Raw genomic sequence first — 21,559 nt, forward strand, 5'->3', positions numbered from 1 at the left:
CCCGTTGCGGAGCACAGGCTCCGGATGCGCAGGCTCCGCGGCCATGGCTCACGGGCCCAGCCGCTCCGCGGCATGTGGGATCTTCCCGGACCGGGGCACAAACCCGTATCCCCTGCATCGGCAGGTGGACTCTCAACCACTGCGCCACCAGGGAAGCCCTAGGATGCAGTAAGTTTTATAACGTAAGCTGGATAGTAAATTTAATTAACCAGTATTGAAAAACATCATAATATATTCAGGAAGTAGATTTAGTGGTGGAATTACAATGGTGAATATACAATTCAGTGTGGGACAGCAACATTTACATCAAAAACCAATGCTCTGGGGCTTCCCTGGTGGCGCAGTGGTTGAGAGTCCTCCTGCCGGTGCAGGGAACGCGGGTTCGTGCCCCGGTCTGGGAGGATCCCGCATGCCGCGGAGCGGCTGGGCCCGTGAGCCATGGCCGCTGAGCCCGTGCGTCTGGAGCCTGTGCTCCGCAACGGGAGGGGCCACAGCGGTGAGGGGCCCGCGTACCGCAGAAAACAAAAACAAAAACAAAACAAAACAAAAAAAAACCAATGCTCTATTGTATGATGGCAAAATGGGAACAGACAATGTTCCCTGTCCTACCATCTCATCCTTCGTGGCCTAGGTGATGATCCTAAGTTAAATTAAAATAATATAAAACAATAACATAACACCACCATGATTGCAATAAACACAGTCACCCTCACAATTCTAGTATCTACACTAACAGAGCCTCCAACACACAGATGCACTTTTTCAAGATAATTAAAAATCAGTTGGGCTCAAGCTCAATGTGTGTAATCTAATCAGTTTTTGACATCCACCTTCAAATCCTGAAAATTTAAACTTTTAGATTCTAGTCCCTAACATTTATTGCAAAGCTCCTTTCCAATAAACTAATTGTTTTGTCTATTAATTTATTCAGGCAAAGATTTGTTCAGTGCCCCTCATGAGGCACTTCCTTTCTTTAGGTCTTTTCCCTTATATTATTGTAAAAGTAAGGGGCCTGCAAATTCTGGGTTCTCTAAGAAAGGAAGACTTATCCCCGTCTCCAGGGCCAGTGGAGATTTCTCTGTCAAATCGGTTTTCACGCTGAGGGTGAATTGATGTGTAGGACAGAGTAGATCATGAGGAAGGAGGAGAAAGTTGGGGGCTGACGTGGGTCTGGTTGGTGACCAGGTCTGTCCATGCTGTGTAAGCCCTGGGTTCCTGTACTGGTATCAGGAAGTGGGAAGCACACGCCCACACTTTGGTGAGTTGAGCAAGCTCACAACACAGGTGAACAGCCACGTCACATATTCCAGACAAACGTCTATAAGGCAAGGTTTTATTGTCAGGAAGATGGAAGACACCAACAAAAGTTTGCATTTGACACTATCTTTATAACAAATAGCAGTAAAAGGAGGTTCCATTACAGTAGAAAGAGCCTAAAGACAATGAAGTAACCTTGATTTGCTGCAGCTGAGAAGGGTTCCCTCAGAGAAGGAGTCCTGAGCATCCAGTCCGGGTCCTGACTTAGCCCTCCTCACGTGTGGCCAGTGCAAATGAAAGGCCTGACAGGGAAAGTGAACAGGCCATCCTCGTACCTCCAAAGGAGGGAGCGCCTGGCAACGTCCACAAAACCCATACTCCCACTGTCAAAATCAAGGAACACGCCAACCCTGCCCTGAGGTTTCTCTGTGTACAGAGGAGTGTTCGGGATGGTGGTCGAGAGACGGTAATGATGACCCTCCTTCACACACACAAGGAGAAAGTTGTCCCTGTTGGATTCCTTCAGTATGCCGTCATCCTTCCTTGTCCAGGGATCCTTACAGATGCCTACAGCCCAGTCCCAAGAGCTGTCCACATCCACCTGCCAGTACTGTTTGTCAGAGGTGAAGCCCCGGGATCCCCATGCAGCAAAATACTGCGATGTTCTGCCATCCAAAGACACATAGAGGCTGTCACGCTCATACTTCAAACTTCTTGCATCATCAAACAGCCTGATGTGCTGTCTGCTTACTTCATTATGGAATGAAATTGTTACTGTGGAGAGATGAGAGAATACTGCAGTCAAAATCAATGTTAAAAATAAAATTATGTCTATGAGAGAAGAGGGTCCACTTAGGGTCTCACTGGGAGAAAAAAACAAAAACCTTAAGGTTATTAGAAGTGCAGTTCTAACTGGAAACATTGGATTCAAATGTTGCCAGGATATCTGCTGAGGAAACAGATAACTAGTTAGCATGGAAAACACTTTCTAAAAATTCAGAGATTATACAGGATAGGGAGGTCATGGCTACTTCTGGCTGGGTACTTTTCCTGACATCTAAAAGACTGGACACCAGGCACTGATCACCTCCAAGACCATGACAATATAACTCACCTCCACTTCCACTACCACTGCTCATGTAAAAAAAATACATTGTAGAGTAGAGAACTGGTGATCATTCTAGCATCTCAGTTAAGTTAGCAAATGGACACTGCAGAAACAAAGCCTAAGGATGGCTTCTTAAAAGTGGTTTCCTTGTAGGAATTTCCGCCTTTGATATGTGGTTCCAACGTGAGGCCTAGTCTTCCACTTCCTGCTACGTTACCCTCCAGAGTTAGGTTGATCATGAAGCTCTATGTGGCTCATCAACCACCGATTTGCTTCCTTGTTGTTGTTCACAAATCCTGGTCTCTGCATCTAATTTTTGTAGCTTATATATTTTTTTCTGATTATATCAATGGAAAAAAACACATCATACATTCAATTGCCAAGAAACTTTCAAGCAAAAATGTTTTTGACCTCTAAGTAACTGCACTTAGACCCTGAAATTGGAATATCCTGGATTAATAACCCGTTTTCTAGAATTCAGTGAACAACTGACATTGTATGTGATGCTATTTCTAGGGCTCAAGGAGCCATTTTTGGATCATGTCCTTTTTTTCATTATAAAAATTATTTATCAGATTTATAAGTAATTTATAAGGCCTGAATCACATCTATCCCTGCACCAGCCTGCATGTATTTTGTAAGGATTTTAATGACCCTGTGACTGCACATGTCTATACATGCCTATTTGCAGGCTGTTCTATACAAGGTGAGAGATGAAGAGGGAAAGATTGTCTGTGGAAACATTATTGAAGGACCTTGCAGGGTGGACACACCGATGGGGTGACACTCACCTCGGAAGCGGTTGAGCCAGTCCATCAGCCCAGTGATGGGTCTTGCACGGAGTTCTGGCAGCAGAGGCTGAGGCATGTGCAGCTGTGCTGACTCGCTCCTGTAAGGAGGAAGATGTGGTTAAACTTTCTGCTGGCCAGGACTTCTTAACCACAGCCTTTAAGAAAAAGTCAGCATCCTTCAGCTCAACTCTCTTATCAAAATCCTTTTCTCCACAATCATGGGATGGGATCATGCCATTCTTAGGAACTTTTTTCTCACTTTGATTCACGACGTGATTTCACCCCCATTTCTCGGAGATACTTGCCTCTCTCATCTAATGCCTGGGAAGTACTAGTCCTTGCACTTCAGTGTGTTTATGATTTTGAAATTTAAATCAGAAAAAAACTGGCCTTTTAGAAACTTCTGCATTGAGCTCTGCAGCACATACCTCTCTAAGCCACAGGAGCAAACTTCTGATGCTAAGTTCTGATTCAAACGGAACAGGAAATCATACTCAGCAAAACAGGCACCACACATGCACACACAAGCAATGTAGTATTATCTAGTAAGTTATGTGTTCCCTTTGTTAAATGCAGCTTGATCTCTTTCACAGTGCCCTGGTCAGCATCACAAGATTAGACTTGCCATTTCACTTTGTCTCCCAATTCCTGTCAAAAATAAAATTAAAAAGTATAAGATTAGACTTTTTCATAAATAGCCAACCAGGATTTGGTTTGGGGAAAACTTCAGAAGAGATCTAATCACCACCACAAGAAAACAGTCTGGAAAATCCGTTTTCCTTTTTCTCCCTAAAGAAAATTCTGGCACGATGTGTTGAAAGAATCTAAATTCTTCATAAATTAACAAACCTGAGGGTGAAAGAGAAAGAGCAAGAGAGAGAGAGTGAGAGAGAGAGAAAGGACAAAGGTAGTGATTGTGCATTGCTGCAACCCTCAGCTCTCTGTAAATTCGTCTTTCCTAGGGCTTGTCCAAAAGGGTAATATGCCCCTCCAAAAAGGCAACTCAAACCTAGGATATCCCAACAGGAGGTGGAAATATATGAGCTTTTGACAAGTTTCTCCCATTGCCCAGCTGGAGATCAAAAAACTGAATGACAATACATAAGTTGCTCCTTTCTGGTTTTGACAGAAGCAAGCTACAAAAGGAGATTTGAGAAGGGAATATTCCTGGGGAGTCTCCATAATAACAATTCTGTAAAGCTTGTTCAATCATGGTTTGGATGAGTTGCATTTCATCTATAATATTTCCAACTAGGAGAGACTCCCACCTTAGGATGCAAGAGATGAATAAATATCCCCCTGGTACCATTTAATGGTCATTGAAGGTGTGAGCTTCAGATAAAATATTTTCAATCCTCAGTTCTTACCTGGAGCAGCTCCACATCTGGTTTATAGGACATTTTCATGAGCTCTTTGTATATTACTTTGAGGTCTGTCTTCTTTCCACTCATTTCCTCTTGTCTTTTTCTGATTTGCTTACAAATCTTTTGGCTTTCTTTTATAATACTCCCTAAGTAGTAATTTTCTTCCTCCTGAAGAAATGGAGTTATCATCTGATAAGTTTTCCTAATCATGTCTCCATATCGATACACGTAGAACTGTTGTGAGATGGATTTCAACCGCATTTAGTTTGCTCTGATTCATGTTCTCTCCCAAGAAGCTACATCCATCCCAAATTCGTATCTTCTAAGAAATCAATGTATTCCTCTTTCCCTCACTTATTTTTCATTGTTTTTAACTACATCAAGAGCCAAAGCCACCCTTTCCTCAAACCACTTTCATCAAATTCATGAGTTCCTGAAACATCTGGAGAAAATCTTTTCATGGATCATTTCTTTCATATGCCTGCTTTCAAAACTGAAAGACCCCATGCAAGCAATTGAAATGTATGGGTGATTCATACATCATATACAATATCCACATCTCAATGTTAATAAGTAAATTCGTTTCTCATCTCAATCCTCCCCAACTCCACAGCCTGAGTTTCTCTCTGAGCAGCCATGTTCCATTTTACTCTCAGGGTTAGTATCCTCAGGAAAGATCTTCCTAAGAATCTCACCTACTGCCCTCAAACAGGTGCCAATGCCCATAGCCCTTTCTTTCTGCCCTCCTTTTTTCTATAAACAGGTTCTGTCCTCCCTCTAAGGCCACAGCCTCCTTCCCATATTGTTTGGAAGGTCATTCATCCTCATTCCATTGCATATTCCCTCTCAGTATTGATGGATTCACTCTCTCACTCTCCATCTCTGTCTTTCTCCTTGTTCCTTTTCTCCCTGAGGTTTTTCTTTCACATGTCACATTTTCTCCTACTTGAACTAATATCACTCTCTAGCTAGTGAGCTGTCGCTTTTCACGATGACAGGCACACCCCTTAAATTCCTGTTCATGTCTCCTTTGTATCACCTGGGCTCATGTACTAATCAGACTGAAGTACTTGTGGTTCCCAATGATATGCCCTTTACTTTCTGGAATGTATGACTTACAGAAATCTGTGCCTGAAATAACCCACGGATTTTTAAACACCCACTTGATCTTCAGACGTGGGATTGATCTTAAACATGAGAAATTTTCCCTGGGATCCCGAATCATGGGCGTGGAATCGTGCACATCACTCCATGTGCCTCCACCTTAGCACTTGTGGCACATTCTTCTAGTGGATTTTTGTTGTGGTTACTGATCCATTAGATTCTAAAAAACCCAAGAGGCGGGTTTTGTGGGTTCAAATGGTACATAGACAATGTTTTTAAATGGTGTTCAACCCATTCTCAGAATTTCATGGCACATGATGATTTCACCTCAAATTATTCAGGGATAACTTTCTAGCATGTCTGCCTCAACTTGTTTCAAAGAGAAATACATTCCCAACTTACCATCCAAGGGTCAATTCCTCTGCCATTTTTCTTGAAACTTCTTTCAATTTATTGGATCTTTTCCCATAAAGATCTCATTTCATTTGCCAGCTTCTCCTGTAAAATAATTGAATTTTAACACCAGAAAAGCAAATAGATTGAGGTTTCAGACCCCAGACGATGGAGTGTACCCAGGGATGTCAGGTACAGGACCTAGAGGAAGACTGGAAGTACCGGAACAGATCACCACATTCCCCTATTCTTGCTCGCTATGGATCAGTTTTAGAAGATTCCACACTACAGAACCACACACCATCAGGGAATCTTAGATCTAGGGAAAGGAACAGGATTTTCCTGAGCATGGCTAATTTTCAGGTAGTTTGGCATCTTGCAGCAGAATTTGGATGTAGTGATGCTCGCTGCCTGCTGATTCCAATGTACTGCATCTTCCTTCTTTGTCCAGAGTCAGGAAATCTGTATCCAATGGAAAACACTTTTTGCACTTGTAGATTTTAGAGCCAAAGACTCTCTCAAAATGAAGGCTTTATAGAGCCTTGAGCATAATAATGTATCACCCAAATAATTTTAATTAACTTTATCACCCAGCCATTGGATACAAGTTCTATAAAGGCAGGTATGCTGCAGCATTTTCTTCATAGCTTTGTCACTGCTACCTAAGTCTGTACCTGGCACTCAGTAAAGAGAGGGTTTAATCATCATTATGATCATAATATCCTTTTTTAAAAAATAGTTAATTTACTTATTTCGTTGTGACAGGTCTTAGTTGTGGCTCACTGGCTACTTAGTTCTGTCATGTACACTCTTTGCATGCATGTGGGATCTAGTTCGCTGACCAGGGATTGAACCTGGGTCCCCTTCATTGGGAGCATGGAGTCTTAACCACTGTGCCACCAGGGAAGTCCTGATTGTAATATCCTTTTAATCTCTTGGCTGTACCATCCTCCAGCTCTCTAAGTGCTCACACAGACATCACTCACCCAGCATTCCTCAGCAGCCTCTTCAGTGGAAGAGTGCCTGTGAGCCCTGTGCTCCTGACTTTGAGAGCAGACCAAACAGAGCAAGCTCTTGTTGGCTTCACAGAAGATCTTCTTTGTCTCCTTATGGGTCCCACACATATGTTCCTCAGAGTTCAGGAATTGCCCAAGATTTGCTTTTCTGGCAATGGACACCAGATTCTTCAGAAGAAAATTGCTTTTGAGGTTTGTCTGCTCTGATCGTTGTCTGCACACTGGGCAACTGGCAGGGTCTTCAGCTTGCTCCCAGAGAAGACAGAGACAGGACCTACAGAAGCTGTGTCCACAGCCTATGGTGAGTGGGTCTAGAAGGTAATTCAGGCACACGAGGCAGGTGAGCTCTTTCTGGAAGGCTTCTGGGATGTCTGAGTCCATTTTTCTGAGGGAAGGAAATCAGGAGTTTATTCCTCTTCCCCAAAGACAAAAAAGGCCCAAGGAATATCAGACACAGATTGTCACTGAATAATACACTGCTTTACGAAGGATTTTTCATTTGACAGAAATGGAAAAGTGAGACACAAAGAGAACTCAAGAGCTGCAGAAAATTTTCTCAGCTGCCACCCAACACAACTTCTTGCCCTCTTTCCCTACCTAAAGGAGAACCTCAGGTTTGTTGAGATCTTATTTTCCTCTAGACAACATGAGCCTCAGGAGTTTGATCTAATTTATAGCTCTGTGTGGTGGGTCCTGATTGCCCTAAACAATCAATCGTGATGCTCAATGCCAGTCATTGATTTAGCGCCGCATACTTGACTAAGCTTGTATTTTTATTATTTCGTATAATTGTCAGGCATTTTTCTTTGCATGTCCTTTTTTATCTCATTCTGAATCTAGATCCACAAACAGTTTTTTTCTTTGCAAAACACTTTCTGAATAACTCAGAGATAATGAAGAGGAACCTAAACATTGTCAGATTGGATCCTATTCTAACCAGAAACAACTTACATGGATATACTAATCCGTGGAGTTTGCCTTCCTGTCTTATCTGTACCACACTCATCAATCAAACCAAAAATGAAAGAGAATGGTTATATCTTCTCAGTCTTTAAAACTGTTATCAAGGGGCTTCCCTGGTGGCGCAGTGGTTGAGAGTCCGCCTGCCAATGCAGGGGACACGGGTTCGTGCCCTGGTCCGGGAAGATCCCACATGCCGCGGAGCGGCTAGGCCCGTGAGCCATGGCCGCTGAGCCTGCGCGTCCGGAGCCTGTGCTCTGCAACAGGAGAGGCCACAACAGTGAGAGGCCCGCGTACCGCAAAAAAAAAAAAAAGACTGTTATCAAGCACCCCTTTCACCTTTTGGTAAGATGCAGTTTGCATGTAATGGTAATAATCAGCGCCGAAAAACAAATCATGCTTTTTAAAACTGATTTTGCTAAAAAATTGGGTCCTAGTGTCTGTACTAGTTAAGTACAGAGGTTCCTCAACTTTCTTATATTTCTTTATGTACACAAGTGTCACTTTTCTCTTGCCCAATCATTTCTTAGTTTCTTTAAAATTTCAGTCAGAATAACCCACATTTCTGAAAAGACAAAGTTTACTTCACTTTAAAACAATATTTTCTCCCAGATTATTGCATGCATTACCTAGTTCTGTTGTGTAGAATATTATGTCTCCTGTGTATACAGGCACACTCCACTTTTAAAGTAGACTGTAGTAGGTACTGCACCTGAAGTCAAATAGTCCTAAACATTATTTTTAGGCTCTACATCAAACACAAACAGATAAGATATCAGACAACCACTTTCTGAGTCTTTGTAATGCATAGGAATAACTAAGAGATGAACAAAATCAGATAATTAAAACTAATCACCATATTAATTCCAACATGTGTGCCAAGACAAGAGGGCAATACAGAAATGCAGTCATTTCACTAAGTTGCCACACAAGATTATTTCAGTGAAACAGCCTCAATTTTCTGTTAACATTAGGAAATTGTGTTTTTTTCCCCTCAGGAGAGTCCCATGAACTGCTCTATGGTGAATTGTGTACTCACTGAAAGTGCTGTAGAAACAATCCTCGCTGGAGAAGTAATAAGACAATGTTCGCTCGGGGATCAAGGCTTCCAAGGGTGGTGGTGGTAGCTCTCAGAAGTCTCCAGAGCCAGGTGAGCTCCAAACACTGGCTCTCAGTTCTGGAGAAGAATGAGTTTGGCTCCTTTAGTGTCCTTACATTGAGCTCCGAACCACACCCGCTTTTTCCAGGTGATTGCATTTCACCAGTCTTCTAATAGGGTTAATATGGATGATGAGATTTCCTGAAACCTAGGACAAGACTGCTTTAACACCTTGGATAATCTTCACAAACCCATCTCTGCAAACATCTTCTCACCAAGAACCACTGATTATACCACAAAGCCACCCTCAAATGGGCCTTCATATGTGTTTCTAGATATCATGGATTTTTATTTTTAACTTACCAAAGAAGTTGGAAAGATGATTTCATCACTTAGAGAGTTTAGCAAATGTCTTGGAAAACTTGGAGATCTGATCAAGCCCCCCAGTGTCTCCCAGCAACAACAGGACAGGAGATTCTCTGCCTGGTGCTCCCCAACCCAGCTCAGGGGGACAGTAGAGAAAGGCCCCAGCACAGAGACCCCTTTGGGACAATAGGTTGCTTTGGAACAAAACAGAAACAACAATAACCACAATGGGAAAACTAGGACAAAGAAACATTTTGAAGAAATAACACATACCCTTCACTTCCTTTCCTGATATATTTCTCACTGAACAATCAACTTGAGAATGCAGAGTTTTTGGAAGGAGTGAGAATCATGACCCTGTCTTGAAGTCTTCCAGGATACATTGTACCATATATATATATGTTTCCAGTGGTTGATGCTCCTAAATCTTTATGAACATGATTTTAAAATGACCTTGAACTGCAAAAGCACAACCTCTCTCTCATGGGGGACCACAATTGTTACAAGCATTCCCAAGGTCATTATTTTTCAATTCTTAACCGATTTCCCTAGCACCCTTCTTTTCTAAGTGAAGTATGGCAATATAGGTTAATTACTACAATAATAATTTGTGTTCCCAATTAGTCATAAAGTGGTTTTGGGAATGCTGACATGAAAGTGATTTTATTTTATTTCTCTGTTTTTCTATATTGCAGCAGTCACTAAAATCAGAGTACCAGATGCAAATGTACAGTTTCCTCTTCAGGAGACACTAACACTCTGGACCTCCTCAGTGGAAGAGTTTGAAGACAGCACTAGCCCAGAGTTCCCTGGAGAGGATGACATTGGGCCTGTAAGTGTGTGTTTAATTAGGAGCCTGCCCCTCAAGCAGCAGCTAGGAAGACACATAAGTGTAAGCTCTCTAGTTTAAAATCACGATAAAAGACTTGACTTACGTCTGCAAAACTGCTTCATGGTATCACTTGGATTAGTTTAGTGCCTGATTGAATAATCAGAGGTGTGTGCATGCTCAAACATGCTGCTGCCCTCACTTCCCCCTTTGTGGTCTAGCCCGGCCAAGTTGGCATGTCAAGAAGCCATCATGAGGTTATATGCTGCAAAAGTTATCAAACATAAAAATAAGTCTCCTTGGTCTATTTTATTATTCAAGACCACCCACAGAATGAATGCCCTAGATATATTGATACGTTCTGGAACTCAATAAGTTGATCATATTACTACACATTTCTGATTGCAAAGGTAAGAAACTCACATTTTGGCTTCTAAGTTTACTGTCTGTGTGCTTGACTGACATCAGTGAATTTCTATTTTTAATTTTATATCATTCAGTATTGTGAATTGTTTTGCAGTGTTTTTTTGTTGTCATGTGGAATCAGCTCTTTTAGAATATTAATAAAAATCCATTGGTTGAAAACATACAAGAGATCATAGACTAAGTCAGTAATTACCAGCTATTGTCACTGACGTAACAGGTTAATAATATGTAGTATATTTTGTTCAGAAATATCCAGCATTTCAGAAATTTTGATTGATTTCTATTTATTGATTTAGCTATTGAAAATGCAGCATAGGGACTTCCCTGGTGGCGCAGTGGATAAGACTCCAAGGTCCCAATGCAGGGGCCCTGGGTTCGATCCCTGGTCAGGGAACTATATCCCACATGTATGCTGCAACTAAGAGTTCGCATGCCACAACTAAGGAGCCCGCCTGCCGCAACTAAGACCTGGAGCAACCAAATAAGTAAATAAATATTAAAAAAAAGAAAGATATCTTTAAAAAAACAAAAAAAGAAAAAAGAAAATGCAGCATAATACATTCTTTTGTACATATATCCTTGTTTTTGAGAATTTCTATTGGAAAGAATGTTCAAGATGATGTTGCTGAGTTAAAAGGATATGTGGATATAAGCTTTTTTTTTTTTTTTGTGGTACACGGGCCTCTCACTGCTGTGGCCTCTCCTGTTGCAGCGCACAGGCTCCGGACGCGCAGGCTCAGCGGCCATGGCTCACGGGCCCAGCCATTCTGCGGCATATGGGATCCTTCCGGACCAGGGCACGAACCCGTGTCCCCTGCATCGGCAGGCGGACTCTCAATCACTGCACCACCAGGGAAGCCCAAGATAAGCTTTTGATAGTTGCCAGTGGACTCTCCTGAATCAGAGTGGGATGGTCTTGCTATGACTGAATGGATGCGGGACTGTGAACAGGTTTCCTCAGCCTCCCACTGAATGAGAATTGTGGTGGGATGAACACAGCTCAGAGCCAGGGAAGGAACAGGGTTTGCAGTTCTCCAGCCAGCTCCTCAGGACTCTTAGCCAGGGCAGCACCTCCTGTGAGGCATCTGCCTTTTTGAAGCTCTGGGACAAATTTGAGAAGAGTGTCCTTATAAAACAGAGGCTTTGGAGGATGGAGTTATAGTGACCAAGAAGCTCAGCAGGCAGGCCAGGGCCGTCACACCTATCAGGGTGGAGGAGAATGGATTCCTAGGTGACATGGGAAACACTGGCCGTAGGCTTAGAGAAAGGACTGAAGCCCTTGGTGAGGGGAGAGTAGAATTTCAGCCAGATCTTTCTCTCTGTAACCCCTGCTCCTGCACATAAACACTCCCACATAGCAGCTCTATTAGCAGCTCCACTGTTGACTGAAGTCCATGTTGCTTTGCTGTTGCTGCAGAGGTGAGGGGCCAGGAGCAAACAGCTGGGCACCTCAACCTCCTCTCCCTCGGTATGTTGGGGCTTTAGCTCCTGGCTCCAGAAGAACCAAAGCAGAAGAAACTTTTCGCACCTTATTTCATTAGATACAACTTCAAATACAATGTTGAAAAGGAGTGGTGAGAGAAAACACATTTGCTTTTTTCCTGATCTTACCAGAAGTCTTCTGGTTTCTCACAATTAAGTATAATGTTAGCTGTACGTTTTTGTAGATGGTCTTTATCAAGTTGAGGATGTTTCTTTCTATTTCTTGTTTGCAGAGGTTTTTTTTTTTTTTTTTACCATAAATGAGTACTGAATTTTGTCAAATGCTTTTGTTGCATCTGTTGATACAATCATATCATTTTTTTCTTCATTGTACTATTGACGTGATGTGTTACATTAATTGTTGTGAATGTTGAACCAGCTTTGCATATCTGGGATAAAGCCCACTTGGTCATGGTGTAGAATTTCTTTTATACATTGTTGGATTCTATCTTATAATATTTTGCTGAGGAATTTTGTATCTATGCTTATGAAATTTATTGATATGTTCTTTTCATTTCTTGTGATCTTTTTGTCTGTTTTTGGTCTTTGGGTACTGAATGCTGGCTTCATACAACGAGTTAGGACATATTCCCTCTGCTTCTATCTTCTGGAAGAGGCAGCAGAGAATTGCTTCTTCATTAAAATTTGGTAGATTTCACCAGTGGATCCATCTGAGCCTTGTGATTTCTATTTTGGAAGGTTTCTAAACCTTGACTCAAATTCCTTAATAGATGTAGGACTATTCAAATGGTCTCTTTTTTCTTATTTGGATTTTGATAAATTGGTTCTTTTAAGAAATTAACTTTTTCTCCAGGATACCAAATCTGCATAGAGTTGTTCAAAACATTCCTATTTATCCTTTTAATGTCCATAGTATCTGTCATAATGTCTCCTCTTTCATTTCTGATATTAATAATTTGTGCCTTCACTCTTTTTTCTTAGTTAAGTTGCATAAAGACTTTTTCATTTAATGATTTTTATTTACTGTTAAAAAGCACAGTATATATGGGCTTCCCTGGTGGCGCAGTGGTTGAGAGTCCGCCTGCCGATGCAGGGGACACGGGTTCGTGCCCCAGTCTGGGAAGATCCCATGTGCCGCGGAGCGGCTGGACCCATGAGCCATGGCCGCTGAGCCTGCGCGCCCGGAGCCTGTGCTCTGCAACGCAAGAAATCGTATAAAATTTTGTCAACAATATTTTATGAAAAGAATTCCAATTAATATATGCATGCCCCAGAAAGCAAAGCATAATCTACCTCTCTTTTAAGGATAGGAAGTACTTAGTGACTCAATTCCATAAAACAGAGTAATAAAAGAGGAAAAAAATCAACGTTACAGGAAAGAAACCTTCCAAATACGACCTTAACCAAGTAATCATGCTTAACATCAACAGTCATGTCAGGTGGATACCTCTTAATTCTGATAGGATGTGATGAGAAGAATGTTTTACCTTTGTGTTGCTCCTCTCGAAAACATAACCCCAGTCTAATTATGAGAAAACCCAACAGTGAGCATCATTTTACAAAAGGCCTGGCCAGTATATTTTAAAACTGTGAAGGTCATGAAAATCAAGAAAAGAAACTGTCACAAACCAGAGGAGGAATGAGCACAAAGAACCATCCTTGATGGGATCCTGGAATGGGAAAAGGATGTTAATATGAAAACTGGTGCAATCTAAATAAAGTTTGGAATTAAAAAATCTGGAGATAATAGTAGTCAATGTTGATTTCCTAGTTTTGACAAATGTTGCATAAAATAAAAGATGATAATTTTAGGGGAAAAAGAAACTACGTGAGGGTGTATATGATAAATCTCTGTATCTTTTTTTCAACTTTTTTGCAATTCTAAAAATAATCCAGAGTAAAATTTAAAAGTTTACTAAAAAGATAAACACATGAATAATTGAATCTCCATATGAACTGTTAAATCCACACAGTGTAATATTAAATAGAAGATGAAAAGTATACAATCTTTGCATGTACTGATATGAAAGTACTTCATGACATATTTCTCTAACGAAAAAGGCAAATTCTGGAAGGGTTTATATAACATAATTGAGTATCTGCAAAATATCCACATAAATCAGTGTTTTCCTACCACGAATTTTGTGTGTGTGATAAGTGGAAGCCTGATTCAGACCTGAGTCTCTGAATCTCCACAGCTGGGTCTGCTTTTCCTCTCAGTTCTGCTCTATGCCCCTGTTTCTCTTTTGCGGTATCTATCGAGGATGTCACTTCAGGAGCAGGCTTTCACGTTGCACTTGCCTGGCATTTTCTCTTTTCTGTTGTGATGGTTTGCGAGTAGATCCTCATGGGATGATACATTCACAGCTAAATCCTCTCAGTGAAGATCTCAGGGATGACTTGTGTCCAGCTTAGTCCCATCAAATTTGAGAATCAATTCTTTCTGCAGAAAAAAAGACATGTCTAAAATCTCATATGGGATTGTCTTCTGTGTGTAATATTTCGTACTATGTTTCAGTGCCTAAATCGTGACTATGAGTCAGTGCCTATGATATAAGGACAACAATAACTGCCTAGAAATAAAAAGAGTGGGGATCTGTGTTTGTGGAAAGAGCAGAGGGGACATTTGAAGAGAGGAGAGCCAAGCACCATGGGGGAAAGCGGTGAGTACCAAGAATCTGGAAAAGCTATAATGGGACAATATAAAAATTATAATAGGTAATACTTTTAATTTTATGTGCTTAGAAGACTTTTTTGTGATTTTTAAATATTGAAATCAAAGAAAGGGAGTTATTATTTATCTGAAGCTAGGATAATTCTGAACAGTTGTGGCTAACTTAGGTCTATGATAGGTTCCAGAGCCTGAACAGATTCTGATTCTGTCTAAGAAAAGATGAGTCCCACAGATTTAGCAGAAATGTTAGGGAGGACTTTGAACATTATCTGCATGGAGCATTTTGAGCCAAATATTTCTATTTCTTAAGAAGCAGAGTGGGGGGGACCTTGAAGATGGCGGAAGAGTAAGACGCGGAGATCACCTTTCTCCCCACAGATACACCAGAAATACATCTACACGTGGAACAACTCCTACAGAACATCTACTGAAGGCTGGCAGAAGACCTCAGACCTCCCAAAAGGCAAGAAACTCCCCACGTACCTGAGTAGGGCAAAAGAAAAAAAGAAAAAACAGAGACAAAAGAATAGGGACGGCACCTGCACCAGTGGGAGGGAGCTGTGAAGGAGGAAAAGTTTCCACACAGTAGGAAGCCTCTTCGCGGGCGGAGACTGCGGGAGGCGGAGGGGGTAGCTTTGGAGCCGCGGAGGAGTGCACAGCAACAGGGGTGCGGAGGGCAAAGCGGGGAGATTCCCGCACAGAGGATCGGTGCCGACCGGCACTCACCAGCCCGAGAGGCTTGTCTGCTCACCCGCCGGGGCGGGCGGGGCTGCGAGCTGAGGCTCGGGTTTCGGTCGGAGCGCAGGGAGAGGACTGGGGTTGGCGGCTTGAACATAGCCTGAAGGGGTTAGTGCACCACGGCTAGCCGGGAGGGAGTCCTGGGAAAAGTCTGCACCTGCCGAAGAGGCAAGAGACTTTTTCTTCCCTCTTTGTTTCCTGGTACGCGAGGAGAGGGGTTTCAGAGCGCTGCTTAAAGGAACTCCAGAGACGGGCGCGAGCCGCGGCGAAAAGCGCGGACCCCAGAGACGGGCGCGAGACGCTAAGGCTGCTGCTGCCACCACCAAGGGGCCTGTGTGCGAGCACAGGTCACTCTCCACACCTCCCCTCCCGTGAGCCTGTGCAGCCCGCCACTGCCAGGGTCCCGTGATCCAGGGACAACTTCCCCGGGAGAACGCACGGCGGGCCTCAGGCTGGTGCAACGTCATTCCGGCCTCTGCCGCCGCAGGCCCGCACCACACGCAGTACCCCTCCCTCCCCCCCGGCCTGAGTGCGCCAGAGCCCCCGAATCAGCGGCTCCTTTAACCCCGTCCTGTCTGAGCGAAGAACAGACGCCCTCCAGCGACCTACACGCAGAGGCGGGGCCAAATCCACAGCTGAGCCCCGGGAGCTGTGAGAACAAAGAAGAGAAAGGAAGATGTCTCCCAGCAGCCTCAGAAACAGCGGATTAAAGCTCCACAATCAACTTGATGTACCCTGCAAGTGTGGAATATATGAATAGACAACGAGTCATCCCAAATTGAGGAGGTGGGCTTCGAGGGCAAGATCTATGATTTTTTACCCTTTTCCTCTTTTTGTGAATGTGTATGTGTATGTGTATGCTTCTGTGTGAGATTTTGTCTGCATAGTTTTGCTTCCACCATTTGTCCTAAGGTTCTATCCGTCCATGGTTTTTTTTATTTTTAATTTTTTTCTTAATAATTAATTATAATAACTTTATTATACTTTTCTTTCTTTCTTTCTTTCCTTCCTTCCTTCCTTCCTTCCTTCCTTCACTCCTTTAGACAACGAATCATCCCAAATTGAGGAGGTGGTCTCTGAGAGCAAGATTTATGATTTTTTCCCCTTTACCTCTTTTTGTGAGGGTGTATGTGTATGCTTCTGTGTAAGGTTTTGTCTGTATAGCTTTGCTTCCAACATTTGTCCTAAGGTTCTATCCGTCCCTTTTTTTTTTCTAAATAATTATTTTTTAATTCAATAACTTTACTATACTTTAAATTATTTTACTGTATCTTCTTTCTTTCTATCTTTTTTCCTTCCTCCCTCCCTCCCTTCCTCCTTTCTTTCCTTCTTGCCTTCTTTCCTTCTTTGCCTCTTTCTTCCTTCCTTCCTTCCTTCCTTCCTTCCTTCCTTCCTTCCTTCCTTCCTTCCTTCCCTCCTTTCTTTCTTTCATTCTTCATACTTCTACTAATTCTCTCTACTTTTTCTCTCTTTTATTCTGAGCCGTGTGGATGAAAGGCTCTTGGTGCTCCAGCCAGGAATCAGGGCTCTGCCTCTGAGGTAGGAGAGCCAACTTCAGGACACTGGTCAACAAGAGACCTCCCAGCTACACCTAATATCAAACGGCAAAAATCTCCCAGAGACCTCCATCTTAACACCAGCACCCAGCTTCACTCAACGACCAGCAAGCTACAGTGCTGGACAACCTATGCCAAACAACTAGCAAAACAGGAACACGACCCCACCCATTAGCAGAGAAGCTGCCTAACATCGTAATAAGGCCACAGACACCCCAAAACACATCACCAGACGTGAACCTGCCCACTAGAGAGACAAGATCCAGCCTCATCCACCACAACACAGGCACTAGTCCCCTCCACCAGGAAGCCTACACAACCCACTGAACCAACCTTAGCCACTGGAGACAGACATCAAAAACAGCGGGAACTATGAACCTGCAGCCTGCAAAAAGGAGACCCCAAAAACAGTAAGATAAGCAAAATGAGAAGACAGAAAAACACACAGCAGCTAAAGGAGCAAGATAAAAATGCACCAGACCTAACAAATGAAGAGGAAATAGGCAGTCTACCTGAAAAAGAATTCAGAATAATGATAGTAAGGATGATCCGAAATCTTGGAAATAGAATGGACAAAATGCAAGAAACAGTTAACAAGGACCTAGAAGAAATAAAGATGAAACAAGCAACGATGAACAACACAATAAATGAAATTAAAAGTACTCTAGATGGGATCAATAGCAGAATAACTGAGGCAGAAGAACGGATAAGTGACCTGGAAGATAAAATAGTGGAAATAACTACTGCAGAGCAGAATAAAGAAAAAAGAATGAAAAGAACTGAGGACAGTCTCAGAGACCTCTGGGACAACATTAAACGTACCAACATTCGAATTATAGGGGTTCCAGAAGAAGAAGAGAAAAAGAAAGGGACTGAGAAAATATTTGAAGAGATTATAGTTGAAAACTTCCCTAATATGGGAAAGGAAATAGTTAATCAAGTCCAGGAAGCACAGAGAGTCCCATACAGGATAAATACAAGGAGAAATACGCCAAGACACATATTAATCAAACTGTCAAAAATTAAATACAAAGAAAGCATATTAAAAGCAGCAAGGGAAAAACAACAAATTACACACAAGGGAATCCCCATAAGGGTAACAGCTGATCTCTCAGCAGAAACCCTACAAGCCAGAAGGGAGTGGCAGGACATACTGAAAGTGATGAAGGAGAAAAACCTGCAACCAAGACTACTCTACCCAGCAAGGATCTCATTCAGATTTGATGGAGAAATTAAAACCTTTACAGACAAGCAAAAGCTGAGAGAATTCAGCAGCACCAAACCAGCTTTACAACAAATGCTAAAGGAACTTCTCTAGACAAGAAACACAAGAGAAGGAAAAGACCTATAATAACGAACCCAAAACAATTTAGAAAATGGGAATAGGAACATACATATCGATAATTACCTTAAATGGAAATGGACTAAATGCTCCCACCAAAAGACACAGATTGGCTGAATGGATACAAAAACAAGACCCTTACATATGCTGTCTACAAGAGACCCACTTCAGACCTAGAGACACATACAGACTGAAAATAAGGGGATGGAAAAATATATTCCATGCAAATGGAAACCAAAAGGAAGCTGGAGTAGCAATTCTCATATCAGACAAAATAGACTTTAAAATAAGGACTATTAGAAGAGCCAAAGAAGGACACTACATAATGATCAAGGGATCGATCCAAGAAGAAGATATAACAATTGTAAATATTTATGCACCCAACATAGGAGCACCTCAATACATAAGGCAAATACTAACAGCCATAAAAGGGTAAATCGACAGTAACACATTCATAGTAGGGGACTTTAACACCCCACTTTCACCCATGGACAGATCATCCAAAATGAAAATAAATAAGGAAACATAAGCTTTAAATGATACATTAAACAAGATGGACTTAATTGATATTTATGGGACACTCCATCCAAAAACAACAGAATACACATTTTTCTCAAGTGCTCATGGAACATTCTCCAGGATAGATCATATCTTGGGTCACATATTAAGCCTTGGTAAATTTAAGAAAATTGAAATTGTATCAAGTATCTTTTCCGACCACAATGCCATGAGACTAGATATCAATTACAGGAAAAGATCTGTAAAAAATACAAACACATGGAGGCTAAACAATACACTACTTAATAATGAAGTGACAACTGAAGAAATCAAAGAGCAAATCAAAAAATACCTAGAAACATATGACAATGGACACACAATGACCCAAAACCTATGGGATGCAGCAAAAGCAGTTCTAAGGGGGAAGTTTATAGCAATACAAGCCCACCTTAAGAAGCAGGAAACATCTCAAATAAACAACCTAACCTTGCATCTCAAGCAATTAGAGAAAGAAGAACAAAAAAACCCCAAAGCTAGCAGAAGGAAAGAAATCATAAAAATCAGATCAGAAATAAATGAAAAAGAAATGAAGGAAACAATAGCAAAGATCAATAAAAATAAAAGCTGGTTCTTTGAGAAGATAAACAAAATAGATAAACCACTAGCCAGACTCATCAAGAAAAAAAGGGAGAAGACTCAAATCAATAGAATTAGAAATGAAAAAGGAGAAGTAACAACTGACACTGCAAAAATAAAAAAGATCATGAGAGATTACTACAAGCAACTCTATGCCAATAAAATGGACAATCTGGAAGAAATGGACAAATTCTTAGAAATGCACAACCTGCCGAGACTGAATCAGGAAGAAATAGAAAATATGAACTGACCAATCACAAGCACTGAAATTGAAACTGTGATTAGAAATCTTCCAACAAACAAAAGCCCAGGACCAGATGGCTTCACTGGCGAATTCTATCAAACATTTAGAGAAGAGGTAACACCTATCCTTTTCAAACTCTTCCAAAATATAGCAGAGGGAGGAACACTCCCAAATTCCTTCTACGAGGCCGCCATCACCTTGATACCAAAACCAGACAAGGATGTCACAAAGAAAGAAAACTACAGGCCAATATCACTGATGAACATAGATGCAAAAATCCTCAACAAAATACTAGCAAACAGAATCCAACAGCACATTAAAAGGATCATACACCATGATCAAGTGGGGTTTATTCCAGGAATGCAAGGATTCTTCAATATACGCAAATCTATCAATGTGATAAACCATATTAACAAATTGAAGGAGAAAAACCATATGATCATCTCAATAGATGCAGAGAAAGCTTTTGACAAAATTCAACACCCATTTATGATAAAAACCCTGCAGAAAGTAGGCATAGAGGGAACTTTCCTCAACATAATAAAGGCCATATATGACAAGCCCACAGCCAACATCATCCTCAATGGTGAAAAACTGAAAGCATTTCCACTAAGATCAGGAAAAAGACAAGGTTGCCCACTCTCACCACTGTTATTCAACATAGTTTTGGAAGTTTTAGCCACAGCAATCAGAGAAGAAAAGGAAATAAAAGGAGTCCAAATCAGAAAAGAAGAAGTAAAGCTGTCACTCTTGGCAGATGACATGATACTATACATAGAGAATCCTAAAGATGCTACCAGAAAACTACTGGAGCTAATCAATGAATTTGGTAAAATAGCAGGATACAAAATTAATGCACAGAAATCTCTGGCATTCCTATATACTAATGACAAAAAATCTGAAAGTGAAATCAAGAAAACACTCCCATTTACCATTGCAACAAAAAGAATAAAATATCTAGGAATAAACCTACCTAAGGAGACAAAAAACCTGTATGCAGAAAATTATAAGACACTGATGAAAGAAATTAAAGATGTTACAAATAAATGGGGAGATATACCATGTTCTTGGATTGGAAGAATCAACATTGTGAAAATGACTCTACTACCCAAAGCAATCTATAGATTCAATGCAATCCCTATCAAACTACCACTGGCATTTTTCACAGAACTAGAACAAAAAATTTTGCAATTTGTTTGGAAACACAAAAGACCCCAAATAGCCAAAGCAATCTTGAGAACGAAAAAAGGAGCTGGAGGAATCAGGCTTCCTGACTTCAGACTATACTACAAAGCTACAATAATCAAGACAGTATGGTACTGGCACAAAAACAGAAAGATAGATTGATGGAACAGGATAGAAAGCCCAGAGATAAACCCACGCACATATGGACACCTTATCTTTGATAAAGATGGCAGGAATGTCCAGTGGAGAAAGGACAGCCTCTTCAATAAGTGGTGCTGGGAAAACTGGACAGGTACATGTAAACGTATGAGATTAGATCACTCCCTAACACCATACACAAAAATAAGCTCAAAATGGATTAAAGACCTAAATGTAAGGCCAGAAACTATCAAACTCTTAGAGGAAAACATAGGCAGAACACTCTATGACATAAATCACAGCAAGATCCTTTCTGACCCACCTCCTAGAGAAAGGGAAATAAAAACAAAAATAAACAAATGGGACCTAATGAAACTTAAAAGCTTTTGCAC

At 41.4% G+C, this 21,559-nt stretch overlaps 1 protein-coding gene across 1 annotated transcript; it reads right to left on the reverse strand.

Annotated features, from left to right (window-relative positions):
- Positions 1-1,531: 1,531 nt before the first annotated feature.
- Positions 1,532-7,414, reverse strand: LOC309817804 (tripartite motif-containing protein 43-like; the record flags this gene model as incomplete). Its single annotated transcript, XM_082682092.1, has 5 exons — positions 1,532-2,031; positions 3,157-3,254; positions 3,782-3,804; positions 4,524-4,754; positions 7,004-7,414. 5 exons carry the CDS (start codon positions 7,412-7,414, stop codon positions 1,532-1,534), a joined length of 1,263 nt encoding a protein of 420 aa, XP_082538218.1.
- Positions 7,415-21,559: the final 14,145 nt, after the last annotated feature.

Source organism: Grampus griseus (assembly GCF_964374135.1).
Source record: "Grampus griseus genome assembly, contig: HAP1_SCAFFOLD_299, whole genome shotgun sequence".
Classification (NCBI taxonomy): domain Eukaryota; kingdom Metazoa; phylum Chordata; class Mammalia; order Artiodactyla; family Delphinidae; genus Grampus; species Grampus griseus.